At 37.5% G+C, this 18941-nt stretch overlaps 1 protein-coding gene across 1 annotated transcript in view; it reads left to right on the top strand.

Annotated features, from left to right (window-relative positions):
* Positions 1–1333: 1333 nt before the first annotated feature.
* Positions 1334–18941, top strand: part of Pdcd4 (Programmed cell death 4) — a 114383-nt gene continuing 96775 nt past the window's right edge. Inside the window, exon 1 of the mRNA XM_081767765.1 lies at positions 1334–1815. Within this exon, the coding sequence (XP_081623891.1) occupies positions 1518–1815 (298 nt within the window). The 5' untranslated portion in view covers positions 1334–1517. The remainder of the gene's footprint in view (positions 1816–18941) is intronic.

Genomic DNA, 18941 nt, shown 5'->3' with positions numbered 1-18941 from the left:
TATCGAATTTCTCGCAATAAAATCACTGTATGTATAGCGAAAACAGTTAAACCTTAGTAAAGAAAACTAGCAGCGACGAATGCAACGCAAGTCATAGCAAACGATTGTTACGTGCATTAAGAATAGATTCAATAAAAAAAAACAATAAAAGTGCACAGATGGATCCCTACTGAAAATTTAGTTATTTTTAAAATACACTGTTAAGTTAATGTAAGTACAATATAATCAATATACGCAGAATACTGGGGTAATTGTTTAGTAATAGGGGCCAACACTAACGAAGACAGAAAACGTGCCCTGTGACAGTGGCTCTAACCCGCCTACTCGCTAACGCTCGCTCGGCAATGCTGTCTGAATTAAATGTCAACCTAACCTAACTGAATGTGAATAGAATATCGCAAAAAGTTGGTTAAAAACCTGCCCCCCCAAAACTAAACAATAGCCCTAATTTTATAATAATTATAAACGCAGCTTTTTTTTCTTTTTGCATGCCGAAAAGTAGTTTGTTTCATATTATTGACATACATCATGTCTGGGAAGGGTTCCCGCCCCTTGCCCCCTCTAGTATTGTTACTGATACACTAAAACGTGGCACACGTTCTTAAATTTTCAAATTTCCCTAATAGTTTATAAGAATCAAGGAATGTCATTGTTAAGATATGGGATGCAAAATTACCCGATATATGTATTCCGAACTATATATAAACAATAGCTGTAATGCTCTGGCAACTCACTACATAAAACGTGTTTTGCGATTTATGATGCAGAAGATAGCACTGGCGCAAATCCCGGGGGGATGAGGGAGATATGTCCCCTTCAATGTTGGAACTGGGGGAACTGCCCCCCTCAATAATCCGATTAGAAATATGTTTTTCGGGAGAAATATGATTGTGTCCGATTTCTACAAAGGAAAGTGAGAGGAAATTGATGTCCCCCCAGAATAAGCCTCAAATCTGCAAGTCCCCCAGTGTTGAAAACAACTCTGCTCCCCTAATCCTCCACAGCATTGTTTTTTAGTTTCATAAATATTTTGAGTATATATATAGGAACAGTCTTACCCATCCCCCCAATATCTGAAGATAGATTTGCGCCACTAGAAGAAGATAGTTTACCATTCGCTGTGTGTGTTTGTATGAACAAGCTAAAACCTGAATAATAATGAGCTAATAGATTCCTAGACTTCTTCGACTTGTTTGACTTTTTTTTTTTTTTCTCGGTGCTTCTCATTCGATCTACTGCCAGGAATGGAACTTAGCTCTAGCTGAGCTCTTTGTTTACAGCAAGTCTACGCATGCGCATACATCTCACGCGACGTCACGTGGCAAAGAGTCAAAACAAGCGAGGCAAGTTGCAAGAGGGATAAACCGTGGAAGTGTTGTTTGTGCCGGGGTTGTGAGTAGCGTATTTCCTATATTTTTGCCACTTGGCAAGCTTTTACAGGTGGATCCTGTATTAATTTTTCCATCCTTGTACCTGAAATTTACTAATAATAACTATAAAAGACTGACTTTGTGTTAATGATGATGGAAAGTGAGCTTATGAATGGACATGAATCCGAGTCTGATGGTCCAGAAGCCGTTCAAAATGGCGTTGTCAACGGCGAAATTTCAGGGACTGCGGGACATGAACATATTAATGGAGTACAACCAAATTGTGTTGGTGTTGAACACAGAATCAAACGAAAAGCTAAAAGACTGATAAAACAACTTAGTAAAGAAGTTGTGGCGAACGGTACAAGTGTTGTGCATACGACTAGGTATTTGAAGAACAGTAGGAGGCCCAGGAATGGATTTGGGAGAGGTCTTCCGAAAAAAGGTATTGTTTTTTTCTTTCTTTTCTTTTTTTTAATAGCTATTTCTATGTCGTGTACTAATCTTTCTTCAGGCAGATATAAAAAATATACATGCCCATAATAGTTTTAAATAGACATACCCGGCAAGGTTGATAAACAATGTCTCAATAAACAACAAATGTTTATTTTTCGTATCTTAGTAATATCAGGTTATTTTACTAATGTGTGTAACTTCTTGAACAAAGAATTTTTTTGATATATGATGATTTAATCGATTTTCAATACCATATGTTTCAAGTTGGGTGGTGGAGTAATAGTAATTCGTCCGGGACAGTTGTATTTGGCTATAGAAGGAACTTGTGTGTTCTACGGTTGAAACATTTTTATGTGTTGAAATATAATAGACGTTCTGTAGCTTTAATTCGTCGTTGAATGATTGATAACTAGTTTGTCTTCATAGAGACAGGTATACGTTTGTAAAAGATGGATGGGTATTCGGGTGTTTTCTGCCTTGATTGCCATATTCTATATTTCGTAAGTGATTCGGTAAGTTTTGTGTAATATCTCTCAAGCATCAGCAAACTGAGGCTGGAAGTTGCTGCAGTAATCAAAATTTATTTAGATAACAATGATTTGTGATGTTTTTAATGCTTATTGCGTGGCCAACCAGCTGGGTATGTTTCTGGAAACAGTGTTGCGCTGTTGCCAGTTTCCGCGATGTTTTGTTTTGGTTGTCTGCTGCAGATATTTGTTTGTTATTTGGTTAGGTACTGTTTTTAATCTGAACCGTCAATGTGTTACCGGTTATTGAACTGATATTACTTATCGGTGATGATTCTTTTTATGCGAAAAGAAGTTCCTCTTTATTTTGTCAGATGGGCTTGGTAACAACTTGTGCTGTTCGCCCCAGAGTAGGAATAGCGTGATCACTGAGCGGGTGTAACCCAGTGCATTGTCGATATTGCTTTTATTGTTGTGATCTAGTCTTTTGAGCGTTTTCGAGCATATTGTTTCAAAATAGACAGGAGGAGCTTATTGGCACTGCTGCTGTTTTTCCTATGGTTTTCGTTTGCAGTAAGGAAGTATTAATTTAGTATGTATCGCGATTGTAAAATTAAGATTTCATACACGGACGAACTCCAAAATGATCGAAAAAATAGTGTTTGGTCGGATTTTATGTTTTGTGGTGAGAATTTTAGGTTTTGGTTCATGTTGGCTCGAAACGAAAAAGTTAACTTCGTTAAAATAGGATGAAACTTTCATTAATTCTGTTCCTTGCGAATTTATTTGGTTTATTCATTAATGAGGCAGTGATCTAACACGTACTGGTGTTTAAAACTCTTTTTAGGCTAAAGGAAACGGATAATTAATGAAAGTGAATGATTGTAAAATTAATATTTTTTACTCCTCCACTGGAAATCGAACCTGGAACTACGTGCAGCAAAGACGCACGCCCTAGCCACTAGATCAGCAAGAAGGGCGAATGGGACCGTGGAGTAACCCCAAATGTGCACGGTCCGGTCTCAGTTGATACATTATAAATGATGAAGGGTTTTTGATAGTTAACTACTTCTAGGGTTTAGTCGTAGCTGTTTTTCATGAGCATCGATGTCCATTTCAGTTACATTTATGGTATTAATAAACCAAACAATTGAAAATCATGTTTGTTTAGCGATCTAGCTACACGGCGAAATGTACTAGTGGTCATATTATGATTTTTTTTGTGTAAACCTGCTGATTTCTCTTTTTGTCATCCCACTATTATTTCCTTTCTCTTAGGCTAAAGCAAGTAAGTGATTAATGAAAGTAAATTGATTTGGTGTAATGAGAATGTGGGAGAACCCGAGAAAAGGCACAGACACCATGTTGACCACTATAAACTCAACGTGGCTCTAGACTGGACCTGAAACTCCGGGTACCAGAAGTGAGCACACTAGCACTGAGGCACCGTGCTCCGTATAAAAACTTCTGTAATAGTTCGTAAGTCTAAGTAGTAATTTCTTGATGCAGAGGGATATTAAGGAATAGTTCAATGAGTGATGTCATGCATATATAGTGTATTGACTATCATCAGATCTGAAAAGAGAAGTTAAGTGCATTAATCAAAACCGAAAATTTCCAATAAAGATATAAATACCCCACTACATATTATTATTTCGATCAGAACCTTTAGGAAAACAGACACAGTGCTAATAAGCAAAGCTGCTCCTTGTTGAAGCTGTAACTTTCCACATAGTCAATAGTATCTGGTCTGGTGGAATTACGAACATCTTGCCTATGTATGCAGTCGGGAGGTCGCTGTGGCTCAGTGGAAGAGCACTCATCTCCGGTGCGTGGGGTCTCTTGTTTTTTTCTAGCTTCTGCCAAGTGAAGACAAACACACTGTATGTAGTTTTCTCGACCTTCTTCCCTTTCCTCCCACTTCCATACTTTCACATTTTCGTTTTTATCACAATCTGCGTTAGCCTCGGAGAATATTCAGTTACCACCAGCAAAGTTCGGTATATTTGTATTACATATTCTGACAATAACTTCGGGTAAAGTTGTCCATATAGTTTTAGGTGCTGTATTAAAAATTAACTTTCCCGATGTCAAAGCAAACGCATTGAGATTGCTCGAAATTTTGATCATGACCTCATAATTAATCTCTCCTTTTGAAAGTAGAGGCCTCATCCCGAGATTGTGTAAGAAGGCCAGGTTGTGTTTTGCTTCATAATATTTTATTTGTTGTCTTCAGTGATCTGCAATTGCTTGGGCGTCGTATTTTGTTTGCACATTAGGCATTAGATAGCCATTTAATAAAAATAAATACTGATTTAGGATGTTTGATAATCTACTCATTGATTATAAATAAATGGACAGGAAATCGGGAATGGCGTAATCTTTCTTTTTGCATAATATATCGTTGTTAGTTTTGTGTATTTTTCTTCGTGAAGGGCAGTGTGAACAGGCGTTTTGGCCAGGATTAGCTGGCTCCGTTATAAAAATTTTTAGTTTTAAAATGAAAAAGACTGGATTTCAACGTATTTGGAATTAAGCATCATAAAAATTTCAGATATAGGCCTGTTAGGTTTTGGATAAACTCCGCAGTGTAGTTATAAAGTTCGAACTTACTATTACAGAAATCCATGGAGTTTTAGGTATAACCTTGGATACGAAGGTGCATTTGCCGTCTCCATTTTCTTAGATTGTATACTTTTGTTCTGATTTCATCTCTTAAACTGATACAGAAAAGAAATAGTCAATTTCCAATCAAACAATTAAGATATGCTGTGAAGTTGGAGATAGGTAGAGCTGTAAATAAAGTCATAATGAGATTTGAAGTGAAATTGAATTTTTAATTTTACGTCCCATCCTTATGTCATTTAGACTAACGAAATGGCATGGTTAATGGAAGTGAGCGAGTATAAGATAATTTGTGAATGACAATGTGCGAGGGGACGAGAAAATCCCGGAATAACCCATGAACACGGTGTTATCCACCACAGGCTCACGTGACCGGATATCGACCCTGGGTCCCCTTGCATCAGATGTTAGCACTCAGTACTAAAGCATTGTGCTTGCCAACAATGAAATTTCGTTATTATTAAAATTGAAGTTTAGCGTCTTTCAGCAGCGAGTCTATATGAGACAGGGACCTACACTTTAACGTGGGATCCACACCACTGAGAATCGAACTCGGATTTCCCGAATAATAAGATTTGTCGGGGTCAGCCAGTCTTGCAGTGGAGTCCGTATCGCCCTGCAGTTTTTAATAACAAAAATGCCGGAGGTAAGCGCATAAAACATTATGCTGTCTGTGTTATGGTGAGATTTACAGTATATAAATTCTGAACATTGTGTAATGCGATTGTTTTCAATCTGTAGTGTTTTTCTTTTCTTTTTTTTTAATGACCTAGGTCAATGTAAGTTGAGATGCGAGTGGTTATCTCCCACCCCGGTGATTGCATAGATGTCAAATGTACTGCGATGAGAGTAATAGAATTGAGAAAAAAGTAGGAGGCAACAACTGTAAGAAAGCGATAGCACAAATCTGGCTTCGGAAACCGTTATTGCAGTTAAATCGAAGGCATTATAACAGGACCCTGCATTTATTACAGTTGGCTGCTCCATCGTAATTTCTGGCTTTGTATTCAGTTTTCTGGAAGCAGTCGGTGTGCGTTGTGTATGGAAATCTCTCGAAGCATGGCAACGTTTTTGCTGCAACCCCATCCATCGTTTGTTTCCCCTTCTAGTTTTCATTTCAACCCTTAGTAGTGCGAGGTTGCCAGATTGTAACTGGAACTTCAGCTTGCGTAAAAGGGATTTGAGCTCTTCTCTGTTTGCTCATCTGCTACCCGTAGTTGTTTTTAGCTTATCGTTTATTTCTTGTAGGATTGCCTTTCCGTTAAGTTTGTACATGCTTCATACAGTGACAAAATATCTGGAATTATGTACGCTTAAGTTCGTAGTTTGAATTCATATTGGTCGATTTTATTTTTCTCATTAAAGGAGTTGAGTATAGGATTAGCTTTGGAGTGAGCATTGTATTATTAGTCACAGTAGTGAGTACTCATCTCCAGAATTACGTTGTTCCTAATACCTTTTTGTACTTTTAGCTCAATCGTCGCTGTTAATGATTGTGTAGCATGGTGGCGGTCTTTATTATTATTATTATTATTAATTATTTTGTTCAGGTTCTGTGGAAACAAACATTTCTAAAATCCTGTACAGTTGATGTCTTGGTGGGTATTGATAAGAGATTTACTTGCATTTAGTAGGATGAACTTTTGTTTGATCTGTTTCTCTTCATGTTGTGTTCTGGTAGCCAACATGATATGTTGTGTCTTAGACCGGAAGTAGTTTAATGACGTAAGTTTATCAGAAAATATATGAGAGACACAAGCTTTACACTTGCTGCTGTGAAATGGAAACAGATATCTTGTTTTGTTTGTCCATAGTAATATAACCTAACTCAGTGTATTCCGTATATCATCCAGTGTAGTTATATTGCTTTAACGAGGTTAGAAATACCAGTTGATTTTCTAGTCGAGCCATTGTTTACATTGAGGGGACTCATTGGTCCCACCTCCTTTAAGAAAACTCCTCCACTTAATTGTTTACAATGTAGAAGATACTACTTAGCGAAGTTTATGTTTTCCATTATCAAAGATTTGGTATTCAAATCAATTACGGCGCCATAAGCTAATATGGCAAACTGAACAAGAATGATCATCCAAAAGACATTGACTAAGAAGTATTTTTTTCTTAAACTAGAAAGTTACGTGGAAGCATTGTAATAGTAGTTATTTACTTTCCACAGCATGAAAAAAAAAAAAAAGGGCGACTAGTAGCAGGAATCAAATACATATTATGTGGTCAGAGATGGAATTAAGTGTAAGCATTGTGCCCGTTACTATCATTGAACCAAAGCTTAAATTGAACATTCATGGCGGGGGCACTGTGGCTCAGTGGTAGTGTTTACCTCTGCGGCAGTGAGGTGTGCAGTTCGATTCCGGCCAAATAAACCTGTGGTGGACAACGTTGTGTCCGTGTGTTTTCTCGTATTCCCGTTTCTTCCCATTTTCACATTCTACCAATAATTCCACCATCATTCACTTGTCTTAATCATCGTCTCCCTTAGCTTAAAGGGCATATTTGTGGGACGTTAAGATGAAATATTCGCTTTTTGTTTGTTTGAACGCTCATGGAACATTTTAGTTTGTATGTATCATGTTTCCAGGATTTTTGCAAGCGAGTACCGGGAAGTTGAATTTTGTTTTTGGATGTTTACTAACATTGATAGAGACTTTTTAAATAGAATCCAGTTCCACATACTTTTTTGTATTTATGGTTAGTCTGGTTCTTATATTGAGCATTAGTAGTCGTAATTATAATGACGCAAATTCCAAATACTTGGCTCCCATGTGGGACTTTTCACACACACACAAAAGGAGATTGTAAGTGAAAAGAAGTGTTGGCCTTTGATTTTCAGCTAAGTATCTTCTTTTTCAACACTATTCATCCAAGCATCATTGATCACATTTTATTCTTTTCAGAATAAAGCAATCGTTTAAATGGAAACAAATCTGTGATTGTATGTCGTACACGAAAACGGGAATTTGAGAATTCGGGAAATTTTCTACCCAAAATTTTCTTTCGGGAAGCTTTGTGTACACAGAACCAGCGCTGGTTGCGCGTGTCTCAATACACAATCTTTTTTTCTATCATCTCTTCTAATAATGTTGGCGAGATAGCATCACTGTCAAACTTGCCTTCCAGTAGCTCTTCTCTATCATCTCTATCTCTCTCTTGTCATTTGTTGATTCATCTATAGGTTTCTTACGAGTCTAGATACTATGAAATTCGTGATATGCTAAAAAAAGGTAGCGATTGCTGTAGGGCTTGTGATTCTGCTTGTTTTGGATTACAGCGAGAGGGTAATGAGGTAGAAGCGGCCTGAAGAGAATTTATTCGAGTCACAGCCCGGTCTCTCAAGAGTGAGGTGAAGAGAAGTTTTGTAGAAATTCATAATCCAGTTGAACAGTATTTCTCTCTCTCTCTCTGCAGTTAGAGAATAGTAGAGTTTAGTTTTGTAGTTTCACTTTGATTTCTTGAAGGAAGGCGAGCGACCACCTCTGTTGGATTGGACTTGATCACGTTTTACAATAAGAGCAAGGCGGAGGTGGTTTGGTTGCTTCGCTTGGATGTGCAAGGTAGCATCTGGTCAAACCGGTTGTTATAATCTACATTGGAGTCCTCAGTGGGTGGACGTAACGCTCTCTTGCCTCACTGCGTGTGCAGACGAGACGAGAGATTGAGGTCAAGACGACTTCTAAGACGAGAAACAAAGCGGTGTAGCTTCCGGGCGAGTTCTGGTGAATGATAACTACGCATGATAAAGGGTGCTTGCTTGCTTCTTTTTATTGTATGCAGCGTTCTGTATCATAACTTCCTTCTGTGAGGATTTCGGTACACTTACGGGACCATTAATGGTTTTATAGAAAAGAGAGAGAACTACTTTTTTAAAATTATTTATTCATTATTAACTTTGTTTTTGTGTTGGCTTGCGCAAGAAGGAGTAGCATATTTCTGTTTAGACAGTTGAAATTAATTGAAAAGTAACGTGATCTTGTAATTGGCTTTCGTAAATGTTGGTAGTTGGCCTGTTTGCAAGTACATCAGCAACTGCATGCGACTGTGACTTCTTACACATATTACTTAAACAGAGTAAGATTTTCTTGCGGGAGCCTTCATTTGCACTAAATGCTTCACTTCCCTTTGGATTTTACATTTTAACAATGTGGCCTTGACAAGTATTACTTGTTTTTATTTTCATCATAATTGGATAATTAGGGTAAATATGGTACTGTGAAGGGGGGAAAAATCCTTTGGGATCTTTCAGATAGACTACCATATTTGGTTTTTGATATGGACTTTTATAAGCGTACAATCTGTATGCACCCTTCGTTGTCAGGTTTTATCAGAACCTCGACAAAAGAGAGGAAGAAGGAAAGCCTTCACAATCATTCCATCGTCGAGGTATTTATCCTTTATATACTCGGTTACATGCAGGCAAGCTGTTCTTAAGAACAGTCAGAAACTTTTGTTCTCCCGCAGCTGGAAAAATAAAAAAACAGCTACGTACACGCTTAGATCTGATGGTGATCCATCTGCGTACAAGATTTGGAGTCAGTAGGTGACTTCTATGCTTAAAGTTTATTATTATCGAGAGTCATGCCGAAAGTTTTAAGATATTGTTTGAGAAATCAATGTACCTATTTACATAAAACCTTTTATAATTTCTCAAAAGCATCGATATACTGTTGCCTTCTTAAAAAAAACACGAGTAAAATGTGTTTTAAAAGTTCGTTTTTTGGAATAGAAATTTCATTATTAACGTTACGATAGCGTCTTTGCTTGTTTGAAACAGACATCTTCGAAGCTTTTTCTTGAGTTTTGGGAAGAAGGCGAAGTAATACGGAGCTAACGCTGGAGAATAACCCGGGTGCGGTAGCATACGGACTCCACTTCAAAGTTTTCGCTGTTATGTGACCATGCATTGTCGTGATGAAAATAGACAGTGAAGACTTTCGGTGGGTAAACTTCTAAGCTTCAAAGACACTTAGAAAGCAGTAAGTAATGTACTACTCTGCTGTTACTGTGCGTCTTATCATCTGTACTTAACTGTATAGTTGCTACATGACCAGTCTTAGTAAAAAGAGATACCATAACTTTACCCACGCTCCATCCTTGTTTAATTTTCGATGTTGCAGTTTCATTTTGAAAACGCCGTACTGTCGGTTGGATTTTGTTTGGGGATATAATTGTGAATATATGTTTCATCACCTCTAATGATATTATAAACGTTTTTCCTTTGCTTCTTTTAACCATATAGGCCTAGCTGCACCACTCCATAGTTCACGTGGTCATCTTTTAGCTCAGGCGTGAGTACATGTGGAACCCAGCGTCTGTAACGCTGGGAAAGGCCGAAATAATCTTTTATTATGGACTTAAGATTGACTTGAATTTCTTCGTCGTAGGGCGATCCTTTTTCACAAAATTTCTTACTGCTGTGACATTTTCATCCCTAACTGCGGTGCTAGGGCACTTAGAGCGAGGCTTATCTGTCAGGATTTGTTGGCTGCGTTTAATGCTTACAGGCCAATTACAAACGGTTGCGCGCGAAGTGAAGAGGCAGAGTCCCCGAAACATTTTTCGATATGTTTATGGCACTGCTCTTGCGTTAAACCGTACTTAAAATCGTAAAAGATCATTGCACGAAAATCACGTCGCTCGAGCTTCATTGTTGCCGACTGACAGGCTCAAACCATCCTACACTTCCGGCCCTCTTAATTTTCCAACAAACGAACCGGCAGCCTTGCAGTTGTACCTTTCACCAGTAGAGGATATAACGCTTTTAAACGTGATACGTTTCAGTAGACAATGCTGTTTGAATGTTAGTAACTAAATCGGCTTATTATTATTATTATTATTATTATTATTATTATTATTATTATTATTATTATTATTATTATTATTATTATAAGAACTAGCTGTAAGCACCCATCGTTTCCGGAGCCCGACCACCAGGTCTAGTGGCTAGTATGTGCCTATGGTACATTTCATCCCAGGTTCGATTCCTGATAGGAGAGCACAGAATGTTTAATTTCATAATCATTAACTTTCATTAATTATTATTTTCCTTTAGTCTAAAGGGAATAATCGTGGGATATTAAATACTTTAACGTTCTGTCGTTCCCGAGTCTCAATTCACAATCTAGATAGAAAGAAATGAATGTCTCGACAACTATTCCATTCTTCGAGCATTTATCCTCTGCTGTAAGTCCGCGTAACAAATATGTAATGTTGGTTGCATACATGTAAGGTATAGAACAACTAGGAACTTCTATAAATTTGGATCCTCCTTCCCCACAGTCAGTCTCCTCCGAACGAAAAATGAAAAAAAAAATAAATAAATGCTTCATACGCGATTAGATTGGTGAAGAAATGCGTACAAAATTTAGTGACTCTAGGTGACTCCTTTCTATGCTAAAATCATTTGACAGACACACATCGTGTTATTATAATTATTATTATTTAAAATGCTTTTCACTTGGTTACAGCACTTTGGTGGAACAGGATACGTAGGCGTACATTATTTTAATTTTGAATAATTTAAGCATATTTTTTTACGTGTAATTTTTTATAAAAAAAATAAGTGGTATTATAATTGCATGTTGTTCTTTCGCAAAATAAAATCCTTGTCACGTGTAATGGTCAGATTTAGGAGCTAAATAGTGCGATTGCACGTGACGACGTAAATAATTCTTTTACTCAATTGAGACAGGGACTTACAGCTACACGATGATGTAACTGAGGAGACGTGAGTACTCCGCGGTATTAAGAGTATTCTTATGGTTTTGTGGTTAACGTACACGTCTTCTTTCTCGCGGAGATCCGTGATTAATTTCTGATGGAAGCTTATGTGGTTCGGATCATACGTTAAAACTGTGAATCTACTTCTCATATAGTCTCGGTACTGCAAAGAGGCGTTGAACTCTAAACCAACGAGCCCCTTCATAATTGACATCAAGCTCAGAACTTAGCTTTTTGTTTCGAACACATTTATTGATGTCAATTAGAACGGGGCTGTTTGTTTTGGGTTTGTTTCTTATTTCCGCTTTCCCAGATGATTGAAAAGTTATTGTGGTACTTTTGTTGTGTTTTAATATAGGTGAGCATGCTGGTCTTCGTATCTTGAAACGCGAGTTATCTTTTCTCTTGCCCCAACCAGTATAGCTTGCTTACAAGCGACTGATGATTTCTATTACAATTATGGGAATGTAGAACGTGGCCTATTCTAGCAATGGAGAGGGCGTTGAACTGGACTGCAGTTAAAGCACCGAGTATTGTCACACGTTTTGTTGGCACGTAAGCAAGTGTGGGCGGTGTAGAGATGCTTGCGCGTACTCACGATACTATTTGGATTTCAGTTCGTTTAAATAAAATGACTATATAGAAACAGTGTTTGCTTGCTGGTGATTTACTGAACGTATGATTGATTAATATGGAAACTGTAAACATGGTGTCGAAATACTCAAACAGCAGTAGTTTTCAAACTTAATTTGGTAAAACAATTGTATTTCATGCCGTATCTAGTACTGAGAACAATTTTTCACAACATAGAGTTTAGGTAGGCAATGGAGTTATTTGAAATAGTCTATAAACGAAGGTACTTTGAGGGAATTTCTGACAAGTTATGTAGAAGAGTTTTAATTTCCTTTTTGGTAAATTGCCTAAGGATTAAGCGTGATTGGTAGACCGTAAAGGAATGAAATCAATATTGATTACTGCGTTCCACTAATAGACTTTTTGATGGGTTCAGTTGATGAACTAAGCATAGAGAGTAGAGTTCTCCGCAGTTTAAATATGGCTATCTGTAATCCCAGGATATGTTTAGGGAAGGGACAACGCGACATTTGCTCAAGGATAGTAGTTGCATCAATGAAGTTCTAGGTTTCAGTTGTAGCTCGCTTATGGCAATATTATTTCATACGCGTCATTGGCGTGGGAGACTCAAGTTCGATTCGCATTACTATCTTACGTCGGTTGCTGTAAATGCATGTCTCATATAGGCTCGATGCTAGAAAACCATTTAAATTTCATACCAACAACAGTTAATTCCAATTATCGAAATTCCATCAATCTCAGTCATAAAACATGCATGTATGTTAGTTGAGAAAGAAAGGCACTAAGTGTACCAATAGCAAAGTATGTAGAGAAACTCTCTGGCAATTCGCTCTGATGTATCGTCCCACGGCATGGGTGGATTAAGGGAGGGGGTTAGGGGGCTATAGCCTTGGGCTTCCAGCTGGATAGGAGCCTCAACTTTGATCAAAATCTCAACTGGATATCTAAAAAAAATCGTGAAGATACAATCATCATCATCATAAAATAAAATATGATCAAAAATATGAATCATATTCCCTTAACTTTTCTATTGTACTTTCATAGAAATGTATTAGGTGAAGTCAGCAGGGACAACATATTTTTTTTCTAGCCCCGTCCTCCAGATGGGTTAATCCAGCCCTGTCCCACGGCTATGCCCTATTAGTCTGATCACTTAACAACAAAAAATGCTCGGATCGTGACACGCCAGACACAAGTATGAAACTTGGCAGGTTGAAAGTACTTCGGTATTCAATTCGTTTTAGAGTAGGGTGCCAACATTTTCTGGCCGCCATTTTGAAATATGCCGCCATATTGGATTTTTGGAATGTTCTCTTAAAGAGAGCATTATCTCGGTGACCAATAATCCGATTTCGATTATTCTTTTTTTTAAGTTATAAGTTAAGCCCAAATGTAATCAAATATAGCAGTAGTGAAGACAAGGAAGTATAATAAAAACGAGAAAATTAGAAATATTTAAGATTTTGTAAAAACATATTTACATATAAATGAATTTCCTTCCAAAATGGCACATTTTATGAAAACATGTATCATATAATGTTTGAAAGAGCTTTAATGTTATGTATAATACGTTAAAATCCGACGAGAAATAGTCGAAATATAGTTATATTAAGAAACCTGTACAATAGAATACAAGGAGTATGCAGGGAGTCAACTGGACGAAACTTAGCGTTGTGTGATTACAAGCATAATCGGAACCCGGCAAATTAATATTACATATTATTTACATTACATTGTAATTGTTATTAAATGAACATTATATTGTTGATATAAATTATATTATGTAAGATACTAAAATGCCAAATTATAAATACGTCTTTGCATATATGACAATTTTTAAACTTTTTCAAACAATGTTTTACTGAAAAACTGAATATTCCAAAACAAAATTCTAACAAAGTGCCAAAAATTAATAAACCAGTCCTATTCCATAAAGTAAGAACATTTCTTAGTCACATTGCTGTTTATCACAGGAGCTTCGGCAGCAGCAAGTGTACGCTGAACACCGTTTGTTGAACATACGCATTGTTTTGAGCAGAGAGGAAGAGCTTTGCAGCCACACTTCAGCAATTCTCTTGAGCTTCTAGAACTTCTGATTGAGATCATCCATAAAGGCTTCCAAGAGCTACCTTCTTTATCCTAGGATCATGGTTCATACCCCATTCTCTTCAGAATGGAACTGGCTTTCGAATGATACCACTTGCATGCTCATACCATATACCAGGAGCGGGAATAATAATGTCGGAGGGAAAATTTTTTCTCGCACTTTGGGCCCCTCTGGAGTGGTCCTGTGTGAACGTAGCCATCTAAAAAAAATCTGATAAATAGTACTTCGTATACTGAATGTGTGTGTGCCAAATTTCTATTTTGAATACCAAGGGCGGGAGAAATTTTATCAGGAATTCCCACCATGCCCCTAATTACCCTAGGGTCATGTTTCACCCATCTTCTGTTCAGAATAGAACTGCCTTTCAGGCGGTATAACTCACGTGTCCCCATCATGTATCTAAGGCGGGAACATGAGGAAATACGGAATTTTTTGGGTTTAAATATCCTTTTTTCAAGTTCTAGCCCCCCTGGACCCCCCCTGTTTTAACGCAGAGATCTGAAAAAAAAAAACCTGGTAAATACTACTCGGTGGGCTGAATGTTTATGCACAATTCCAATTTTCCAGGTGCAAAAGTAAGCCCGGCAAAAAAAAAAAAAAATATACCGACAATGTCCCATATTCCCGTATACAGAGGGAAATTTTTAAACATTCCCTGAGACATCCCTAATTACCCTAGGGTCATGTTTCGCCCATCATTCTCTTCACAATAGAACTGCCTTTCAGGCGGTACCATTCATTTGTCCACATCATGTATCTAAGGCGGGAAAATCCCGTGAAAGGGATTTTTTGGTTAAAATTTCCCTTTTTCAACGTTTAGCCCCTCTGTACCCCCCTGTTTTAACCCAGAAATCTGAAAAAAAATCTGCTATAACTCGACAAGTTTCAAACCAAGATGCGCAGATCGCTGCGGAGCACTTCGTATTCCGCCACCCTCCCCACTACTCTTCCATCCACTGATCTGGCCTTGAAAATACCAGTGATACTAACTCAGCAAACTTATGCTACAACAAATATCACCAGCTAAATAAATGACAAATATTACCGTGTAGCGTTACAGTATCGACTCGTAATTCTCATATCAGTGGTCCATTTCATTTAATCCCGCTTTTGAAAATGCGTTCCGGTGATAGCTCTTAGTATTCCACGGTAGTATATTCGCGTATGTTCGTTATTAAGCTTTATGACGAAGAGAAACCAAAAGGCGAATGGCTTAATTTTCTGGATTCCACATTAAAGACTGAACTGACAGCCGAGCCTACTACAACATTACGACACTGAACCAGGGGCGAAGACAGAACGGGGGGCGCATCTTTGTGAAAGGGAAATATTTCTGTCTTACTTCAATGAGACGAGTTGACAAAAGTATTTTTGTCAATATAAGACAACAAATAAGCTGCTATCAATCTATTGTTAGTACAAACTATGTCTCAAGTGTTATAATGTTTAACATTTTGCGCTCTCCATCCTTCTGAGTAAGAATGAATAATTATTCAACTTCCAAGGCCGAAGATACAACTTGTGCCCCCTCCCCCCCAAAAAAAAACTATAACAACTGATGACTAATAGAGAAAACTTTGTTCAACGGGTTCTTTTATTTCAGCTAATTCCTCTTCCAGAAGTGTGGATCAAAATATTTGGCATAGTTACAATTAAAATATTTGATTTAATTATCACCCTAGTTATACGTTCAAGGCCCCAAAGGACATGTGGGCCCCCTATTGTATTTATGAATATACATTATTTGGCATAATTTGAATGCAATTTGTCTTAAAATCCTCATGTATATACCTTCTGCATCTGAATGCCCCCCTCCCCAACTTTACAGAGAAATCAGCGTCCTTGGGTCGAGCCTAAATGCTAAAACATATTTCTAACTCGAGTCGGGCCTCACATTATTAATTCACAGGCCCGGCCTGAGATGAAACCTACATTCACGCATCACATTCAGTACCGGCGTGTTGGCAAAGTAAGAATGAAATAGGTGTAACAGAAACTGGAAAAGGGCCACGTCTTATTATTGCCCATGCAGGAGGGGAATTTGGGTTTGTTGATAATGCTCTATTAATGTTCAAATCTAAGTAAAAAAGTGGAGATTATCATGATGACATGAACAGTAGAAATTTTTCAAAATGGATCGATGAAAAACTACTTCCTAATCTTCCCGAAAACAGCGTTGTTGTCGTTGATAATGCCAGTTATCACAATGTTCAAATCAATAAAAGACTATCTATGTCTTCACTTAAAAGCGACATGATACAGTGGCTATCAACGACAGACAAACATATAAACGAAACCGAAATTGAAGCAGAGAATAGAGTAAATACATTGTGGAGAATGAACAAAAGACAACTTTTCTTAAGAATTCAAACTGTACCTTATGTGAAACAATACGCGATTGCCAAGAAATTTATAAACGCGGGGCACACTATAATAAGACTTCCACCTTACCACGCAGACTTAAATCCTATTGAACTTGTGTGTGTGTGGAGGGGGGTATGGGATCAGGAGCAAAGCAAGGCAATGCATTTCCGATTCACTTGATGCAAAGAAAGAATTACTGGGAAAGTTATTTAATGAATATTCACCACAGAAATGGGTAAAATGTTGTGAACACGTGAAAAAAATTGAAGACTCTTACTTTGAAAGAGACGGACTTATGGATGAGTGTGTAGATGAACTGATACTAGATTTGGTGAAACCGATTCAGACTCAGATTCATCGGCCGATACAGACTCAGATGAGTGGGAGAGTGAAACTGAAGGAGAAATGGAAAACATTTAGAAGGTGATTTCTGTAATCATTTATTTATTTATTTTTCATTAAGATTCATTGCGAACTTTTCCACCTTTTAATTCATATATTACGTTGGTAAGGAATACCCCTAATCATACTTAATTCATTTAATATTCAAAGAGAAAATATTAAAATGCATTAAAAATTTAGTGCTGTCAATATACAGCATTTATACTCAAATGTCGTAGAAAATCATCAGACCATTCAGCTCCCTCCAGATTGCAACACTGCAAAACATCATCGTCGCGGAGAAGGGAGTGGGGAAATGTAGGATTGGGTGCGCAACCACTAGGCTGCAGCGTTTTGTTTACAAACTTTTTTACTTATAAATACTACTCGGTGGACTGAATGTTTGTGCACAATTTCAATCTTCTAGGTGCAAAAATAAGCCCACAAAAAACAGTACCGAAAATGTCCAAAATTCCCCTATACAGAAGTATATTTTGATATTTTAATAAAAAGCTCAAATAGGAGAGTTATAACGCAATGTACCATGAAACACCCCGTATGGTACAAATTGTACCATAAGATCCCCAGAGGGTTAAGCGTTTCTCGAAAATCGAAAAATTATTCCTTTTTATAGAAGAATAAACTGACTTGCTTCGTTTTACAAACACCCAGTCAATGAAATCTTCGTATTGGTTTTTACGAGTCACTTTTACAGATGCCTGCAACAGATTTTGAAGCATCCTGTGAGGTATACGCATGTTTTGATAAATTCAATAGCTGTTGAACGTCTAAAAATCGATTTACTGCAGCAGAAATTGTCTCATGCAATATTTGACATAGATTGTTAAAACACATAGTTTTCGTTGATTTTTACTCAATGTCTCTCGCATCTTCAAATTCTTTTGTAAATCTGCGTAGCTCAGGAGTAGTGAGAATCCACTGTTGAAAAGAATGTGGATTTTGGGTTAAGTTAATGGCTCTACTTGAGTCTTTAACACTTCTGATATCTTGTTCATGAACTTGATCGAACGGCATGAAACAAAACTTTTAGTTAGTTTTTGAAAACACCCAGTTGTTCTTAAATTCTGTCCTTCCTTCATTTAAACCCTTCATGTTCCTGAGATGCACAGAAAGTGATCTTACATAGTTCTGTTGATCGTACACTAAAAACCAAGGCAAAAGATGCTCAAGTACAGTTACGTATAATGGGAAGTTACTTTGTCGGTGAGCTCTAACATATAACAAAATTACAAGTTCCAATTCCAGCACAATATCTCAATATGAAAACATGATTTTTCTGTATCATTCCTTTCTGCCGCTGTTGGAATTCTTAATTAAAGTTACTGGATTCTTATTCTGCATGAAATTCTGGCTTTTGAAGAAGGCCTAGAACTACAGCTGTAATTTGGTGTACTCTTCTGGTTCTAGTTAGGTGTGAGCAATCCAGGAATGAATCAGCTGAACCTGAACCTGCTATTCCGGCCTCGGCTTAGGACAATGTCCATCCACTATCCTTTAGTATGTGGCTTAACACTCTCTATAAGGCCATCTCGATGTGTAGCCCACCAAGCATAACGATAAAACTTCTCCAAAATTTGTTCTATTTCTGACCAGAATAGTGTTTTGTTGTTCTGCGGACACCGATTCCGTTTCCACAGAAATAGTTTTGTGTTTTCCAAAAGTTTTCACTGAAACCAGTTTCGTTGAAAAGTGAACCGGTTTTAAAGAAAACCGAAACCGGTTTCGGTGAAAAACCGAAATGTCGGTTTTTCGGGTAAGTTTTTCTAGAAACCGGTTTCCGGTTTTATAAAACCGGTTTTGCCCATCCTTAGTTACTGTAATTAA

The sequence above is a fragment of the Thermobia domestica genome, chromosome 1, assembly GCF_964235325.1.
Source record: "Thermobia domestica chromosome 1, izTheDome1.hap1.1, whole genome shotgun sequence".
In the NCBI taxonomy this organism is placed as follows: Eukaryota; Metazoa; Arthropoda; class Insecta; order Zygentoma; family Lepismatidae; genus Thermobia; species Thermobia domestica.
This window is presented reverse-complemented; position numbering and strand designations above follow the sequence as displayed.